General features: G+C 37.4%; 1 protein-coding gene across 1 annotated transcript in view; it reads right to left on the reverse strand.

Moving 5' to 3' along the window:
• ADAMTS17 (ADAM metallopeptidase with thrombospondin type 1 motif 17) overlaps positions 1 to 19,218 on the reverse strand; it is a 471,203-nt gene that overhangs the window by 440,639 nt on the left and 11,346 nt on the right. The window contains exon 3 of the mRNA XM_027852040.1: positions 7,639 to 7,804. Coding sequence (XP_027707841.1) covers positions 7,639 to 7,804 — 166 coding nt within the window. The remainder of the gene's footprint in view (positions 1 to 7,638; positions 7,805 to 19,218) is intronic.

Consider the following 19,218-nt stretch of genomic DNA (forward strand, 5'->3'; position numbering starts at 1 on the left):
GTAAATTCCCCTTTTAGAATTGCCTTCAGAGTCCATGATATTTCTTTAATAGTGCAAATCTTCATCGTTTCAAGGTTATTTCTTCTTGGAAACATCATAAAGAATGTCATCTCAAATCAAATCTTATGAATAAGGCAGGGTGTTCAACCTGGGTACTATAATTTTTATTCATGATTACAGTGCATCTATAAAATAATGTGGTCCCTCCCTAGTCCCCATCCTATCCACCTTTGCCCCTTCCACTGTGCCCTTTGAAGGTCCCATTCTGTTGTTCCCTCTCCCCTCCCAAAAAAATCCCCTACTTCTTCAATTCTTCCTCTTCCACTGCTACCACTTACTTCCACTAACTGAATCCTAGATATTCCTTAAGTAATCATCTCTTCAAGTCCTTCCAGTGCTGGCCAATCATGTATTTTGACTCATAGGACCAAGAGAAGGTGATGGCATAATCCTGGCTCCTCATGGACATTTCCAGGTCTTTGCTCTGCCACCATCACTCAACAGTTTCTCTTTTCTGAAGTCCATGCTATTCAATCATACCATACTCTCCCTCCTCCAAAACATTTTCCCAACTTCCTTAACACTTGGCCAGTTGACTTACAGTCTTCCTCTCTTCCTACTCCCTTGCTATTATACTTGGAAATGTCAGCATTTACACTGATGATCCTTCTAACACCCCGATCTCTCAACTCTCTAACCACCCCAACTCCTAGGACCTCTATTCCCTAGGAGCAGCAGCAGCAGCAAGCAATAGCAACAAGCACCAATGAATAACCACCAACATTAACCTTCAGAAAAGGATTGATGAAGATTTTCTCATTTGAGCTTCACAAAACCCCATTAGTATGTGGCACAAGCATTATTATCCCCATATTACAAACGAGAAAAACTGAAATTTAGTGAGACTAAACGACTTTGCCCATGGTCATATAGCTAGAAGAACACACAAACAGGGAGTTCCAAGAAACTCTATATTTAATTGAAGACACACTGTTAGTGGTAAATGCAACAAGAAAATTCAGTTAATCCAAAAAAATGAAAATAAAATAATAAAGAGGGGGGGGGGAGTTTGAGATCAAAACCAAGCAAAATAGGCATAAAAATATGGTAAATATCTCAAAATATAAAAATCACTCTCACAATGTGGAAATAGTCAAAACAATTTTCAAAAGCTTATTCTTTCACAAAAAAAGTATGGACTGGAGTCCGTAAGTAACATAACATGATACTCCTATGCCAACTTCCCAACTGGAGTGACATTTTATGATCACATTTGTAAGCTCCTGAAAATAAAGCAGATTACTGGAAAGACTGACATTTTGTGTCTTTTATTTAAACCCAGATGACTGCTATAAATACATCTTCACAGAATAGAACCTCATAGGTCCAGAAGGGAAAATTTCTCTGCAAAGCTGTCCTTCTTCATTGAATCTATTCATCTTCCCATAACTGTTCTTAGTCATATGACTGCTAGAGAAATATATGACTATATTCTACTGCACAAGTAATACGTATTTCCTTAGGAAGAAATTAGAATCAGTGTCTGCAAAAGACTGCCAGATCCCATCTAGCCCAGTTAATCCTAGCTATTTCCCATTTATCCAATATATCCCTAGCTATATCCCATTTGAGGAAGACAAGAATAATTGTAATACCAAATAGTGTTACTCTGGGAGATCATTATAAATAAAGGAAGGACACCAAATGCCTTAGAACAGAGGTGAGCAACCTGCAGATTCAAGGCCACATGTGGCCCCATAGGTCTTCAAGTGTGGCCCTTTGACTGAATCCAAATCTCACAGAACAAATCCCCTTAATAAAAGGATTTGTTCAGTGAAGTTTTGGATTCAGTCAAAAGGACACACTTGAAGACCTAGAGGGCCACATGTGACCTCGAGGCTGCAGGCTCCTCACCTGTCCTAGAAGAATCAGGATGCTAGGCCTTTACCATTACTAAATCAAAAATGGCATTTCTTGTGAAATCATAGAAACAAAGCCAGTGATTAATAAATTTCAGACCATTTCACTAAGAATGGACCTTTTGGGAATTGCAATAGTTTCATCTTTATTTTTAAATTTCCTATGTGCAAAAGCTCATAAAATTAGATAGGAAATCAATTAGACCATTAGTTAGCTGAGCTATAAGAGGATTGGTCTTATATTTTCTTACACATATATTTTCTACTCACATGTGAATGTGTACATATAGAGGGCTAATATTATTACAACTCAGACTTGTGTGGCTTCAGAAGGAACCAAGACTTTTTTTCCTGTGGTGTGGGAATGGAGAGGAAGAAGGGAAAAGATGAAAGAAGAAATCCAGAAATGGAATTAATGTATCCTTTGGCATCCCTCTACCCTATGCTCTAGCTCTATTCTCAACCTATGTACTTATTCAAATAGTCTCCTTGGGGGCTCTTATCACATCAAAAGAAGGGTTTCCATAAAACAGGCTTAGGAACAACTAAGCAAACACAAGCACAATTTATCTTTTCCCAGGCTGAGAAAATGTTAGCAGCCACTGATTTTAAACACCATCACCATGCGGGTAAGATAGGAACAGAAGTCTCTACACAGGTCTCAATGTATGTTCTCACTGTTAAACATCAGAATAATTGACAAATATTAGCCTAGTATATAACATAAGCTCTTTTGGGAGATGGGGACAAGGGGTAGGATTGACCAGAATGTAGCCATTAGGTTCTACACCCTGTTTCATCCTATTAGTATATATGAACCTTCTCGGCAATAAATACATATTAAACCCCAATTACATGCCATTATTAATTTCTAATGTTTGAGAGAAAGTCTTTTTTTCTGTCAGTTATCAAACATTGAATAAGTACTTCTCACGTAAAAGGCACTGTACTAAGCACTATAACACAAAGAAAGGTAAAAAAAAAACCAACCTCTTCCTTCAAGTAGCTCACATTCAACATGGAAGACAACATGTAAATAACTAGGTATATACAAGATATATCTAGGGTAGATGAAAGGTAATTCTATAGGCAAAGGTATGAGCAGCTATAGGTTCCAGGAAAGCCTTCCTACAGAAGATGGGATTTGAGCTGAGTCTTTAAAAAAAAAAGCAAGGGATATTAAGAGCCAAAATGAGGAGCAAGAGCATTCAGGAATGGGGAACAAACAGGAGAGATCAGAATTAGTGTTCTTTTGAGGAACTTCAAGTAAGCCAGTGTAGCTGGATGGAAAAGCACTAGTTGCTCTTCAAGGATAAAAGGTAAGAAGGCTACAGATTGTGAAGGGCTTCAAAGGCCAGAGAAGTTTATATTTAATCTTGGAAGTAACAAGGAGCCTTTGGATTTTATTAAATATAGGGGTGATATAGGGAGACCTACAATTTAGGAAAATTACTGTGGAACTGAAATTAAAAATAGATTAGAGTGGAGAGGAATTTGAGGCAAGGAGACCCATTAGAAAGTTCTTGTAAATGTCCAAGATAGAGGTGATGAGAGTCTGAGGCAGGATGGTAGCTGTATGTGTAGAGAGAAGGAAACATATACTTTAGATGTTGTGAAAGTGAAAATGATAAGATATGGCAGTAGGTTGGTTATGTGAAGTAAGAGAGAATGAGATGTTGAGGATGACACCAAAGGTGCTAGTCTGGGTGAACGGGAAGACAATGGTGCCTCAACAGTAATAAGAAACTTGGAAAGAAGAGATTGAAGAAGGGGAAGATAACAAGCTCTATTTTGGACATGTTGAGCATGTGTATATGGAGGACTGAGGCAATCATCTACTTACAGATGGTAATTGAACCCATGAAAACGGATGAGCTCACTAAGCAAGATAGTATGGGAAGAAGAGAACAGGAATTGGAATAGACCCATGAGTAGCAGACATGACCTGGATGGACTTTGAGAACAAGTGGTAGAAGAATCAGGACAGAGCAGCATCATGAAAATCTAAAGAAGAGAGAATATCCAGAAAAATAAAGTCATCAGCAGTGACAAATGCTCCAAAGAGGTCAAGAAGGACACGGATAAAGAAACAGCTAATGGTTTGGCAATTATGAAATCACCAATAACTTTGAAAAAGGCTGTTTTAGTTGAGACTTCTCCAGTACAAAGAAAGCAGCAGGACTTTTAAATTACTCCTAGATCTAAACTTTCCAAATATGTCTCTTTTCTCGTGTTCTTTTTTTTTTCCTTTTCCTTTTCCTTTTCCTTTTCTATTCTTTTCTCTTCAGATGAGGTGTCCTTATTTTGCTCTGGTAAGAAATACTTGCTTACAAGTCTTATTGCACCCTGGTCAACACAGGAGCTTTGCCTGACATTTTTTTTCCACTGTAAGCCAGATCACCCCTTCTTAGGCAAGGTGGTTCCTCACTCTCAAGGACTCACCTTACAAGTGCCAAACTTAGTACAGATACCTGATTGGCTTAGCCCACTGCAGCTTAGGACTTCTGAGCTCAAGAGATCTGCCAGGCTCAGCCTCCTCAAAAGCAGGGATTATAGGCATGTACCACCACACCCAGAAAGTATATTAATTTAAAGAAACTTTTAATCTCCTTGCTTCCATATAGTCTATAAGGTAGTTAACATATAAAAATCTTGAATTTCAAGGAACACAAAAGTAACCAGAGTAAGTAAATTCTCAAAAGAATCATTTTTCAAAACTGCTAATAAGGTTATGACTGTCTAGTCTCCATCTAAAAAGAACAGGAAAGTTCTAATTTGCTGTGGAATTCTTTCTTCATTTATAATTCATAACTTCTCATTGCTCAAGGGATATCCATTATCCAAGCAATATTATCATTGCAAAAAAAGAAAAAAAAACAATTGGCTGTACCTTTCACTAAAAAATATCATCTTGGATAGAAAGCTGTCTATGCAAGCAGCAGCTGTGTTGAATAGCATGTCTTATTTATAAATAGCAAACGGATTCAAAAGTTGAGTCATATAATCAGTGTACTCTGAGTCATTGGCTAACTAAGCAGAGAAACACAGTACTTTCCTTGACAGCAAAAAGAGGGGTATCGAAATAGAACAGGAAAACTTCTAAAAGCCAAAACTTACAGGTTAAAGGGTGATGTTAGGCAAATGCAAGCACATAAAAGAAACCTCAGATGGTCAACCAATGACACATAATTTACAAAACAGTAAATCTTGTAAACAGAAGCTATATCAATCTTCATCAGATGATATTTACTAGGTGACCCCTTGTTATAAGATGTTATAATGTACTCTTACACGTTACAGCAAATGTCAATCAAATGAAAAGTATTTGTCTTAGTAAGAAATATTGTATAGAATAAGCATTTGCCTGCGAGTCAGGACACCTGGGCTCTAGTTCTGGTTCTGCCCCAAAAGTAGCAGTTTATCTTGAGCAATGTCTGTGATCCTCAACTCCCTTATCTAAATCTTGGTTTCAGTTCTCATGTGATTTTTAAAATATATTTTATTGCTTTCATTAAATATTTCCCAGTTAAATATAAAAAATTTAATATTCATTTTTAAATATTTTGAGTTTTAAATTCTCTTTCCCTCTTGCCCCTCCTTCACCCATTGACAAGGTAAGCAATATCTCATGTGATTCTGATACACATACACACACACACACACACATATATATATATAAAGGGAAGAAAGAGGATGAAGACTACAATACTTTTTCCAAATGAGTAAAGAGTAGAGGTGAGGTTTTTTGTTTGTTTGTTTTAATGGTTTTGGAATGCCACTATATTTTTAGAATATCAGCATTTGTTTCTATTTATTCTCATGTTAATAGGCCTGGAAAGTAGGTGGGCCCTGGAAAGCCTGAAGTATATTCCAACAGTGGCCATCAAGATAGACCAAAACTGTTGTCTGGTATGTTTTAAGATTGAGTACTGTGCTAGTATATTTGGGAAATTGAGAGCTCAAGCCAACACTTGGGATTGAATCATTTTTACTAATCAGATTAATTAAATTTCCTTGCCAAATTGCTAGGCAGTATTTTAGGGACATCAAGGTCACATTTAGTAGTAGTCAATATGCTTCACTAAGGCCCTGTGCAAGGAGGAGAAGGGAAGGGGTTACTAAAAAAAAAAAAGAAGTAGGTTAAAGGATAAAGAAGAAATGAGGAGAAAAGAGAAAGGGAGAACAAAGGTTTGAGCTTGTCCACAAGCATAACTACTCAGTGATCAATTTCCCAACGTATATTATGATTGAAGGAATATTACCAGAGTCTACTCAAAATTACTACCAATCATATCTGAAATTCCCATCATTATTATTACTCCCCTGGTTGAACAACATAGTCAGGAACTTTGTATCCAAAAGGCCACTAATAAGTATATTAACTGGAAAGGAATAGGGTAGGGGTGATGGAGGCAACCTTCTCTTCTGATTTCTCTTATGTTACCATGGATTTGATTATGCATATGGTTTTTCTAAACAGGTTGTGGAAAACAAATGATGCCCATCATTTGGGAAATGACCAGACAAATTTTAAGGGAATAAAAAGAAACAAATAAGGGTGAATTCGGAGAAGTATGGAAGATTTCTATGAACTGACATAGAAAGCAGGGCCAGTAGAACACACATACACGCTCACACACACGTGCGCGTGCACATACACACACTGACTACAATACTAAAATGATTACAATGAAAACAACATGAAAAGGTAACTGAAATCAGATTAAACACAACAACCAATATAGGTTCTAGAGAAGAAATGAAGAAATTTACTTCCTTTTACTCTATAGGGAAGTGAGAAACTATGGATACGGACAGTTTTCAGATACAATGCCTGTGTCCACCAGTTTTGCTTGTGTTCTGTTTTGTTACAAAGTAGGATTATAGAACACAAGACATATGTTAGTTAACAGCAGTGATGTTAAAACCATATAACATACACACACAAAAGGATCACAAATCTAAAGCTATACAAGACTTCAGAGATCATCTATAGCAGGGGTGGGGAACCCATGGCCTTGGGGCCACAGAACTGTGAAGTTTGGATTCAGTCAAAGAGCCACACTTGAGGACTTAGAGGGCCACATCTGGCCTCAAGGCCACAGGTTCCCCACTCCTGAATTCTAGATCAACCTCCTCATTTTAGAGATGAGGAACCTAAGGCCCAGGAATGTTAAATAACATGCTCAAGGTCAAACAGGTAATAAGCTTTAGGGGCAACATTGAAACCCAAATCCTCTGACTCCAAACCAAAACTTTTAAAGCAGGTTGTGAATTGCAAAGGATTTCCATGTTGACTAGATAAAATAGAGGCTAGTGAATTGAGAATTGAAGGGGGAAATTTAATTAACCAACAGAGACAAGGAGTTAGCCTAACAGCCAAAACTCACAGAAGTTGAACTACCCCCAAGAAGATCAGGAAGAACCTGGCCATTTTCATTACTAAACAGATTTCTCATTGAATAAGGGTCAATATCATGATGGAGTCCTTTGTCCTTATCTGTTACAATATGTACCCAAAATTTAATGTAAGGTTATCTGGGCAACAGCCAAAGGAATAGCCATTAGAAGTGTGAGCATAGTGGAGAGGGTTGGGGGGCACAAAAGATACCAAGAAATAGAGAATTTGGTTTATGTGTAAGATTTGTTTGTTTATTTGGGGACAGGGTAGAAAAGGGTACTTGCTTAAATTAAACCATTGTGCCAATTCTCAACCCACCTGTTATAACTTTGCAGAGTTCCTCAGTTATCCATGATTTAGCAGGATCACCAGAGTTTGAGGATCTTTTCCGCCTGACCAAGTGTTCTCGTCCACTGAATGAGCCCTGCGAATTATTTACTGGTTGGATTAGCATCTGTTCTCTTCCAATCTGGATATACCCAATCTGCATAAAAAGAAAAACTTGGATGTTTATCATAATCATTGCCACACTGTAGCAGCCCAAGTATCAACATATAAACTTCATTCGACTTTTTAAAATGCTTCGAGTTTTCTTCTCCTTTGAAATCTCATGGTTATCCTTGCCCTCAAAAGCTGGTTTGCAAGTATGATTAACATACAATACCAAAAATGAAAACAAAAAACTGTGGGTGGCTGGAACTAGAATCCTGTGCTTTCTTCTCCTTCTCCACCCCCCCACTTCAGAGTTAATCCTAAAAGCCCAAGACAATCTGCCCACCCTTCAGGAGAGTAACTGCTCTTTGTTGTCTCTTATGTGAAACTGCCAACAAAGCAAGATTTTTTAAAAATTCAATATTGCTGACAGCATTTCAAGATAGATTACACCTGCTCCTTTCTTCTCTTGTTCATAGCCTGCAATTTCACTGCTAAATGGAACGCTTCTAAATTAACTACCCAGAATTCCTTTGGAAGAGATTGACCTAGAAAGTATAGTTTCGTCTTAGATTGATTCCAGGACATTCATTCTCTCTTTGCCCCTTAACCCCAAACCTGGCACCTACATCACCAAAAAGGCATCACCAAATCACAGGGCTAAGTCAGATGAAGTGGCACCGTTTTAAAAGTAAATAAAGATTCCTCGGCCACACTGCTAATTTCTTCAGGAATGGTAGCCATTCAAGGCAAATGATATTGACCCCATTTTAAAGTTATTTAAAATGGAAAGGTACCAACATTCTCTGTGGAAAAAAGAAGCAAATCAAGCAAATAGAGTGCCCAACCACCCTCAGACCTAAAAGCTAGAGCTAATCAAGATAGAGGGTGAGACTGGTGTTTCTCCTCTAAGCAGAGATTCAAGGTTTACATTTCATTAGAACCTGTGCCAAGAACAACTGAGAGATTTTACTGCACAAATAAAACTGTCTAAAAGCTTAGATTTTTCTTTCCTTTTCTTTGAAGTTACAACTTTTATTTGTTCACTCATACACATCAGGAAGATTGGAAGAAATGGGAGCAAAAGGGTACTGTAGCGGGATTTTGTTTGCACCTAAGGGAAGAGGGAGCTAATTTTAGAACTTTGCAATGATCACCTGTTTAAAAAGATTCTACTTGTTAGAAATAAAATGACATTATAGCATGATGCATAATATTAATCAACCTACATGAGTCTTTATATTCAACTTATGTTCAATTGACTCTATTCTTTCCTATGCATTGTATGAAATTTCCCTTACTGCTGTGAAATAAAAAACTATCAAGCCTAATGTTTGGTTTCTTAGAAAATGTTTTCACAAGTACTAACAATGCAAATCATTATTTATTTAAATATGAAGTAGTAGATAGGGAACTGGGTGGCAAGACTTGAGGACCCAAATTCATGTCCTGCCTATGATCCATACTAGCTATGTGACCTTGAGCAAGTCACATGACCTCCTTTCCCCAGGGCCAATCTGCATTGGTAGAAAGAGTGTGAGGATCCCGAAGTGCCTTGGAATAAGGGAAGTGGGGAGAAATTTTGGAGCAAAATAGTCAGGAAACAAAGCCAAGGAAAATTGTGAAAAGGGGTGGCATGGGGTTGTTTGTGTAAAAGACACAGAGGTGTGAATAAAAGTGTGTGTTAGAAATAGGTCTGAAATGGTATGTATCAGGAATGAAGGATAGTAGAGGATGTATGAAGAGAATGTAGCATGAGAGACCATAGTAGAATTAGGAGAGGTGAGTGAAGTGAAAATGGTGGTGTGTCTGATGAGAACAAGGATTCAGTGGTATGAAGCAAAACAGATGGGATTACTGAGAGCAACAAGCATTTATTAAGCACCTACTATGTGCCAGGCACTATGCTAAGTGCTTTACAAATTTATTTCATTTGATCTTCACAACAATTCTGGGAAATAGGTGCTATTATTATCCAGTTGGGGAAACTGAGGAGGTTAAGTGATTTGCCCAGAGTCACAAAATTAGTTAGTGTCTGAGGCCAAATTTAAACTCAGATCTTACTGACTCTATGGCACTGAACCCACTAGCTACCTAATAATCTAGAGAGAATCTACAGCATGCAGAGAGAGCCTTCCCAAGGTCATGAAAGGATCCAGCAAGGCAAGAAAAACCCAATGGGCCACTTACAACATCACCTGATCTACACAATGGTCCTTGTGAGCTTACTTTGGTTCTAGTCCCTCCCTTTTCTTGCAGTGAAATTTCTTCATAAAACCTCTATACATATTTACATTTCATACATTTCATAAGGAAACAAAACTTGTTTTAGGAAATGCTATCAATCGATCCATCACTAAACATTTATTAAGCACTTACTATGTACCAGGCACCATGCTAAATGTCAGATGCCAGTATAAACTATACCACTTCATTATAATATAATTTTCAAATTTTCAGGTATTTCTCATTTAAAATTTTCAGATAATTATATAATTATAAGTACAAACTTGTTCTTTGGGCACTATTTTTCATTTGGAACGATTGTCTTGGGAAGTGTCCAAAATATAGGTGTTGTATTTTAGAAGCAAAAATCTAACTGACTGGAGATGAATGGTTTGACTAGTTTAAAAGCTTATATACACTATGTGCTACATGACGGTTATAGGCTGGGGGTGGCAGGGGAGAAGGGGCAAGGCAGCCTGAATTACAAAATAGGTTGCATTAAGGATGTGCAAACTCTTGAGAAGTCAGTTAATCTATCAGTACAGAAGAATTTAAGATCTTAGAGGACAGGAATCATCCCATTTTTTTTTGTCTTTTTTTGTCTTTTTGTCTTGTGCCTATCACTGTACTTTGCACATAATAGGTACTTAATATGTCTTTTAATGGAACTGAATTACAAAAGATTATGGGATAATAAAAAGATGAGAAAAAACAGACAATATCTGATATCTGATCAACAGTGAGGGCCAAATGTGACTGAAAGTTGGATTCCCTCAGGAAATCTCAGAGATAGCAGATAATAGCAGAGAGAAATGATTGCCTTCATAGGGGATCTGGAAGGAATTAGCCAAAGCACCAGAACAAGTAATGCCAGATAACAGGAAAAAAGGTGGATAAGCTATAGACACAGCAATATGAGATATCATTTGTTCAAAGGCAGCAGGTAGATAAAGAGCTGGTCATAGAGCCAAGAGGACCTGGACTCAAGATATATCTCTACCACAAACTAGCTGTGTTTCCCTAGTAAGTCACTTAACCACCTAGTGTCCTAAAGCAACACTCTAAGACTGTAAGTTGCAAAGCAGATGCGAATCTGCATTGGTAGAGGGAGTTTCCTCACTGGAAATTACCTATAATAATAAAAATACAGTTTCAAAATGAAAAAGTATATTTGTATGTGCATACTCACACATGCATATTTCACTCTTGATCAGACATCAGTCATGATGCCTTATTCAAAAGAAACATGTTACACTAACTTTGTAAAAGATTGCCATTTCTTTACATTTCCTATAAGGAAAGCCATAAACCTGAGGGGTGAGCATGGTGGAGAGCATTGAAGAAAAACAGAAGGAGAAATAGCATTAGTATCATTATGGAAATGAACATCTGACCAGAAGGAAAAGAAATGGATAATGAGTACTAGAAACAGATCACAAATGTGACTCAGAGAAATAGGAGAATAGTTGGCAGTGGCCACTCTGTGCCGAAAGAGGAGCAACTGATAAATTCTTGATCTGTCTTTTTAATTATCTCCCTCTTTAAAAGCTGAAGGAGTAATGAAGGCAACAGCTATTTTGGACCTGATTCTGTCAAGTAAGAAGGATCTGGTAGTGACAAGAAGTGGGAAGAAGTGAATACTATCCCTGAGACCTCACTGCTAAATCCCTCCCCGCAAGGAGATCAAAGACACAAAGAAAGGTCCCATATACATTAAAATATTTATAATAACTCATTTGGGGGGGGGCTAATGAAGTGGAAACAAAGTAGACACCCATTATCTAAGGCAGGGGTGGGGACCTGTGGCCTTGAGACCACATGTGGCTCTCTAGGTCCTCAAGTGCAGCCCATTCAGTCAAATTCTGTGAAGTTTTTGAATTCTGTCAAAGAGCCGCACTTGAGGACCTAGAGGGCCACATGTGGCCTCGAGGTGGCCAGTTCCCCACCCCTGGTCTAAGGAATGGCTAAACAAATTGTGGGTCATAAATGTAATGGAATATTATTGTGCCTTAAGGAACAAGCCTATGATAAACTGATATAGAGAACTCTCAGTTGAGGAAATTGTCTATCAATGCAAGTCATCACCTTCTCTGCAACTTGATGTCTCAAAGAGTCGCCTAGAGCAAATAACTAAAACAAAAAAGTGGATCTTTTTTTTAAGTTTTATTGGGGCAAAAGAAAAGTCAAAGAAAGATAGGATCACTGCTCAGAGAAGATGGGATAATAAGACAATAGAGAGAGGCAAGACAATCTAACTCTTAATTTCCTTTTTTTCCCTCTACCTTAATAGGAGGACCTTCTGTTCATTCTATCTTTAAACAAGAAAGGATAAAACCAAAATAGGAGATGGGTTCTCAGAGCTGTAACTAGCAACTTAGTCCCAGTGGCAAGCTTAACAAATTGAGCCCAAGGCAAGTAGCATAAATGAAACATTCAAATAAACTTATTATGAAACATTCATTTAGGTTGGGTAAAAGACCCCAGGACCTTGACTTCTGGTGACAGAGATCTGAGGATAATTCTTCCTAAAGGGTGTGATGGAGTTTACTTAAGATGCAAACTTGGTGCAAAGAAGTTTATCATCTGATGCCTTCTTATTTTAACTAATTATTCTGGTAAACTAGGTGGTAAGTGCAGATTTTCTAAGCTATTTTATAATTATGGTACCGCAGGACAAAGCCCCTATCACCTTGCTTTAGTAATGGTTCTTCAGGGACTTCAAACCCAGTATATATTCATTTAAAGAGTAACTCACTGACTTTAACATATTTAAGTCTCAAGTTCCAAATGAACTACATTCCAAGATACTGGAGGAGGCAGGGAGAAGGAGTAACAAACCCCAGATATAACTACTGAAACACATTTCCTTTGAAAAAATACACTGAAAATTATGCAAAATTATGAGAAAATATCACAGACCTGGATTTTGGTAAGTATCAGATTTCAAAAATGGGAAGAAGGTTGATTCTTCAGATACTAGGCCAGTGAGCTTGACCTTAATATCTAGAAAAATTCTAAAATATATGGATAAAAGAATGTTTTGTGAGCGCTTAGAAAAGGAAGCACTGATCACTTAAGAGTCAGAATTAATCCATCAAAAACAGGTCATGTCAAATGAACCTCTTTTATTTTCTGTCAGGATTAGTAAACTTGTTAATCAGAGAAAGCCACAGCCATAATATACAAGATATTCTACAAAGTCTCTTACAATGTCCTTGTGAGCAAGATGAGATACAAACTAGAATCCAGCACAGGCAGGTAATTTGAGAACTAGCTGTAGGAATAGATCCAAAGAGTAGTGATTAACCCATCTATGTCAATGTAGATGGAGATTTCTGAGTGGAATCTATGCTTGGCCCTGTCCTCAATGTGTTTTTATCAATGACTTGGATAAAGGTATAGATGGAACACTTATCAAACTTTTGTTGAGTAATACAAAGCCAATGTACTGGTCTGCTTACTAGGCTCCATGGTAATACGTGAATCCTCCACAGGTGGAAGAGTAAAAGAAGAATGATGTAACTAGGAAGGTAGGATCAGAATCATAGTAAAAACAAGCCAGTATCAAGCACAAGGAATAAAACCCAACATGGGGCAAAAAGGGAGAGCCATGGGAGATAGCATTATAGGTAGAAGTAATGGGGAGACCAAGAATCAAAACAAGGTCTGAGTGAGCAAGGGGTTCTGGGGTTCAGGCTACAGGTGTTCAGTGTCAGACAAGCAATAGTGTGTGGAGATAGACAAAGTTATCTTCTATTGCCACCCCTCAAATTTATCTGTGAGTGAGCACATGGTCTTATGCCTGATCCTCAGCCAGCCCCATACTCTCACTGTTTCAGGAGAGGCTTAAGCTACAAGGCTTCTGTCACCACTACCCTCATCATCCTTCATAACTGCAACAAAGTCCATGAGACTTTAACTGACTGGGAGGGAACAAGCATACTGGATGACAGAATAGGTACCCCAGAAGGCTTTGAAAGGCTATGGCAGTGAACTAAAGCAAGATGAAATTTAAGAGACATAAATGTAAAATTTTCAGCTTGGGTTCAAAAAAAATCGATGGTGCAAGGATAGGACAACAGAAATGTGACTACATGATGGAAGATGATTGTTCATGTAAAAAAATAATCTAGAGTTTCTAGCAAACAACAAGTTCAAAGTCAACAATATGACTTGACAATCAAAACACATTGATATGACCTTCCTCTACAAAAGTAAAAACATCACGTTCAAATTGAAAAAAAAGAGAAGTCTTATTGGATTACCCATCTCCAATATTCCATTTGGGGCACCACATTTTAGTAAGAAATTGCCAAACATGGAAAATGTCTTAGAGAGCACAATCAATGTGAAAGGTGGATTTGAAATCTTACTACAGAGAATCAGTTTTAGGAATTGATGATGTTTAGCCTGGGGAATTATTTTGGAATACAATAAATCAACAAGAACTTACCAGGTACTGTCCTAGGAACCAGGGAAACAAATACAAAAGACAGCCCTTAAGAAATTTATATTGTTTGGGAGGAGGGGAAGGAATTAACAACATGTTAAATGAATGCAAACTACATACAATACAAAGTGACTTGATGGAATGGGGACTGGACTGTACAAAAACACAGAACAATGTCTGAGGGTCACGTATGAGGAACAGAGAGAAGGTCAGTTCACGCATGAAAAGTTGGAGCCAGCTCGTAAGGTCTTTAAAGACCAAACAGGAATTTTCATTTTGTCCTAGAGGTAACAGGGAGACAGCCAAGAAAGCTTCTTGAGCAAGGGAGCTATCTATGCTTCAGGAATATTGATTTGCCAGCTATGTGGGGGATGGATTAAATAAGGGAGATGCTGGATGCAAGGAGATCAGTATTACAACATCCTGTGCAAGATTTAAGGAGTCCTAAAGAGTAGTTGGGGTGTTTGGCAGAGAAAGAGATGCTTGAGCTGTTGAGGAGATGGAATTGACAAGAGTTGGCAATTGATTAGATGGGGAGGGTAGTGAGTCAGACTGAAAAATCAAGGATTACTTGTAAATAGTTATATTATAGCAGAAATAAGGAAGTTAGAAGAAGGGATGGATTTAAGAGGAAATAAAAATATCTTCCATTTTGGATATATTGAGTTTGAGCATACTGTGATTACACCTGCCAATTGATGCAATATTCTATCCTAGCAGAACTCCACCTCTTTGAGATGGGAGGGGAGATTAGGGGTAAAAGAGAGCTATGCTTCAATATCTGTTCTCTGAGGGAAACTTTTTAAAGGCCTTTATTACTAGCAACAATTGTGTAAAGTACACAATTGTTAGAATGTTTAGTCACATTAAACATAAACTCAATTATTTTCAATTTATCCCTGGCACTTAACAATTACATGGAAATAGTATTTCCATTGGGTGGATATTTAGCATGATGACAATAGCATCTCCGATTCTGAAGGAACCTCTGAGATAATGTAGTTCAACCCACACCTGCACAAGAATCTCATCTGGGATAATACCGACAAGTGACCATCAGCCTTTGCTTGAAGATTTTTTTATAAGAATTCCTTATCTTTTGAGACAGACCCTTCTACTTGAGCAGCTCTAATGGTTAGAAAGTTTGTTTTCCCTTTGTTGAGCTAAAAAAGGAATTTATGCCACTTCTACCCATTTCTTCTAATTCTGCCTTCAGGAGCTAAGAAAAATGAGTATAATACTGCTTACAAATACTAGCCCTTTAGGTACTTGAAGACAGCTACCCTATACTTCCTATAGTGCAAATCTTTTCTTTTTCAATCTTACACTACAACCAGAGTATTCATCAGCAATGAAATTATGCTAGGGTGCTTTCTGTTTTTCTTTGTCATATGGGAGAGTCCAGTATGGAGGATTGGTGTTGAAAAGACTTTGATACAAAGACAAAAGGTATCAGTAAACTATTTCTTAAAAAGAATCTGTGACAAATCAACATTCATTTTAAAAGATCTTGTTTCAGACAGATGTATAAATAGACAGACATATATACAGAATAACCATTTGTCGAAAGCAAGGATTCTTAATTTTGTATGTGTGTTATGAACCCATTTGGCAATCCAGTGAAGCCTATGGATCCCCTTCCCATATTGTTTTTAAATAACTGAAGGAAATTCTAAACTTCAGTTAGAGGATAGTGAAAATAAAGAAGTAATTTTTTCATCTATATTCACAAATCCTCTGAAATCTATTCATGGATCACAGGTCTAAAGAGAATGATGTTACCTTTAATCCTTTCTCTTGAAATTGTGCTAGAATGCGTCTTCTTGAAATCACAGTGTTGTTGTACTCAAAAAGAATGAATGGATTCACCAGATCCAGTGTCTTTTCTAATGGCTACACCTGACTCCATGACATTAGGAACCCATGAAATAGCTCCCATTCTACATGAAATATATTTTAAGTTCTTTGCTCATGTCAGGAAAATGCTTCTGCCAGAGACCTGTGCCAGTTTTCAGCCCCAGCACTCAAAACTCAGCCAGCTGTTTTCACTTATCATTTGCAGGCCTCAAAGCCAAGTTTGTCCTCACCAGGGTGAGAGGGGAACAATAGAAGCTACAGAGTGCTTTCTTTACTACTGGTATTGTGCATCCACCATCTGGTGTCCCTTGTTACTATTCCCTACATTTCTGTATGTTGCCTGGCTGCTGACTGCTTTCTTCCCACTTTGACTAGCTGCTACTTCAACTCATGAAAGTCTGCTTGCTAACTGTATAGACTTTCGATTTGCTATCTTGCTGTGTTCTTCAGTATGTGCAAATTCTTGATTTCTATTTGCTTGGCCAGCTTGAAAGCCCACTGTTGCCCTGACTCCTCTTTTCTACCTATGTCTCATTCATGCTATGCCTCCTGGATTGTGGTTCCTCATCCCATTACCTGTACTTGCAATCAACCTATATCTAAGTCACAGCTCAGGCAGCATATTAGATCCATAGACATAATTCCTAATTGGAATACATAGGTAATGAATCAACACATGAGAATTTTGTTTGTTGTAGGGGATCACATGTTTTTGCCACCATATAGAGCATAGACCATTCAGGAGTCATAATTTATATTTCTATCTCCATAGATAATATGATTTGTTGAACTGTCCACACTTACAAAGAAAATCTACTATACCAGCAACTATGACACATCAAAATGTTCAGCAGCAGAAGAAAAGGTTAAAACAGGTGGTTGCTCAGGGTCAGGAGAACTATGTTCAGATCCCAGATCTGACACACACTAATTGTATAAACAACCTCCCTGACTTCCAGTTTCCTCATCTGTAAAATGAAAATAGTACTTTTACTACCCAATTCACAGAGTTATTGTGATGAAAGCACATGGCAAACTTCAAAATGCTAAAAAAAATGAACTAAATTAATAAAACTAATATCTTCAGTAAAGTATCAAGATAGAAAATAACTACCTAAATAATTAGCTTTTCCATGTCAGCAATAAAACTCAACAGGAAGAGTTAGAAAGAGAAGTTCTAATCAGGATAACTACAGAATATACAGAATATTTGGGAGTCTACATAACAAGATACAAAAATGAATTATGCAAATATAACTACAAAACACTCTTTACAAACAAAAAAAACCCAGACAAACTGGAGATTGCTCATGCTTGTTCCATGCAAATATACTAAAAATGATAATATTGACCCAGCAATACAGCTTAGAGATCAAAGAAAGGTAAAATAGATCCATATGTTCAAAAATATTTATAGCAGCATGGAATTAGAAACTAAATGGTTATTCATTGATTGGTAAATTCATTGATTAGTAAATTGCTAAACAAATTATAGCATATGAATGTAATAGAGTATAACTACACCATGAGAAATGATGAAAAGGATGGACTCAGAAATTTGGGAAGACACACGAATTGATAATGATGTAAACAGAACCATGAGTTCTTGTTCGTTCTCTCTCTCTCTCTCTCTCTCTCTCTCTCTCTCCCTCTCCCTCTCTCTCTCTCTCTCTCTCTCTCTCTCTCTCTCTCCAAGTAATAACTATGACATTGTAAAGAACAACAATTTTGAAGGACTTAAGAACTCTACAATGACCATCACTACTCCAGAAGACCAACAATGAAGCATGTTACCCACTATGACACAAAGATGTGGGAGAGTCAAGGGAAGTCAAGGGACAGCTTGGGATATACATTTTCAAACATTCCCGATGTGTATGTGTGTTTGTTTTACTTGATTATGATCATTTATAGGATCATAGATTTACAGCTAGAGGGGTCCTCAAAGGCTATTAAGGCTAACTCTTTCATTTTACACATGAATAAACTGAGGCTATGAGAGATCACGAGAAGCTTGTCTGGGGTCACACAGCTAGTAAATATTTCAAAGAGGATTTGAACTCATGTATTCCTAATTCCAACACGCTTTCTACTGCTCAACCTAGCTGCTTCATACAGCTTGCATCTTTGCTTTTTTAAAGAAAGTGATTTTTAAAAGAATTAAAATATTCCAAAAGAGGAAAATGTCTCCATAAAATATGTTGGAAACCAGTTCACTTTAGAACAGTTTTTTTCTGTGAGGTTATGTGTTCATTTGCTTTTTAACTTTGTGTCCCAAACTTACTTTGGAGTTTCTATACCAATTCAGAAGAAAGCTGTAAATCAGGTGCTGTCACTAAAAATATCGCCAATCTTCCTGAAACAGTGCCAGCCATTTGCTCTAATGACAAAAATATGTAAGTAAAAATTTTGTTTCATCACCACCTAACATTAGCCCAACTTTTTCATATTTTTAAGGAAAAAAAACTTAGAGCAGTGTAACAAAATCTCTGGCTTACATGTTACTGGAACTGTACAATGCTATCCTCTCTGCATCTGTAAGGGAGCAAAATTACACAACTACAATAAATATCACCCTATGAAAGACTATTCTGTGTATCTGCTTCACATTCAAGTTTCAGTAACATTTGAACTCGAAGGCCTGATGACTTTCTTTTGAGAAAAAGCTGTGAGTCACTTTCTAAATCAGGGATAAGCTCTGCTTTTATCCTACATGGCCTACTCCAGGTCACATATCTGGTTAGAGAACAATGTTAACAATGGTCATGGATTTGATCCCTAGGTGAACAGTTTACTTTGCAAAGAAAAAACTATTCTACAATTAGAGTACACTTTTTTTCTTCAAACAATTTGCTTACCAAGGCATGCTGCTTATCATAAAGGAGATCAAACGTAAAAGGTCAGATGCTTCAATGCAGCACTTCATCACTTAT

Source organism: Vombatus ursinus, unplaced genomic scaffold (assembly GCF_900497805.2).
Source record: "Vombatus ursinus unplaced genomic scaffold, bare-nosed wombat genome assembly UNPS02009205.1, whole genome shotgun sequence".
Classification (NCBI taxonomy): Eukaryota; Metazoa; Chordata; class Mammalia; order Diprotodontia; family Vombatidae; genus Vombatus; species Vombatus ursinus.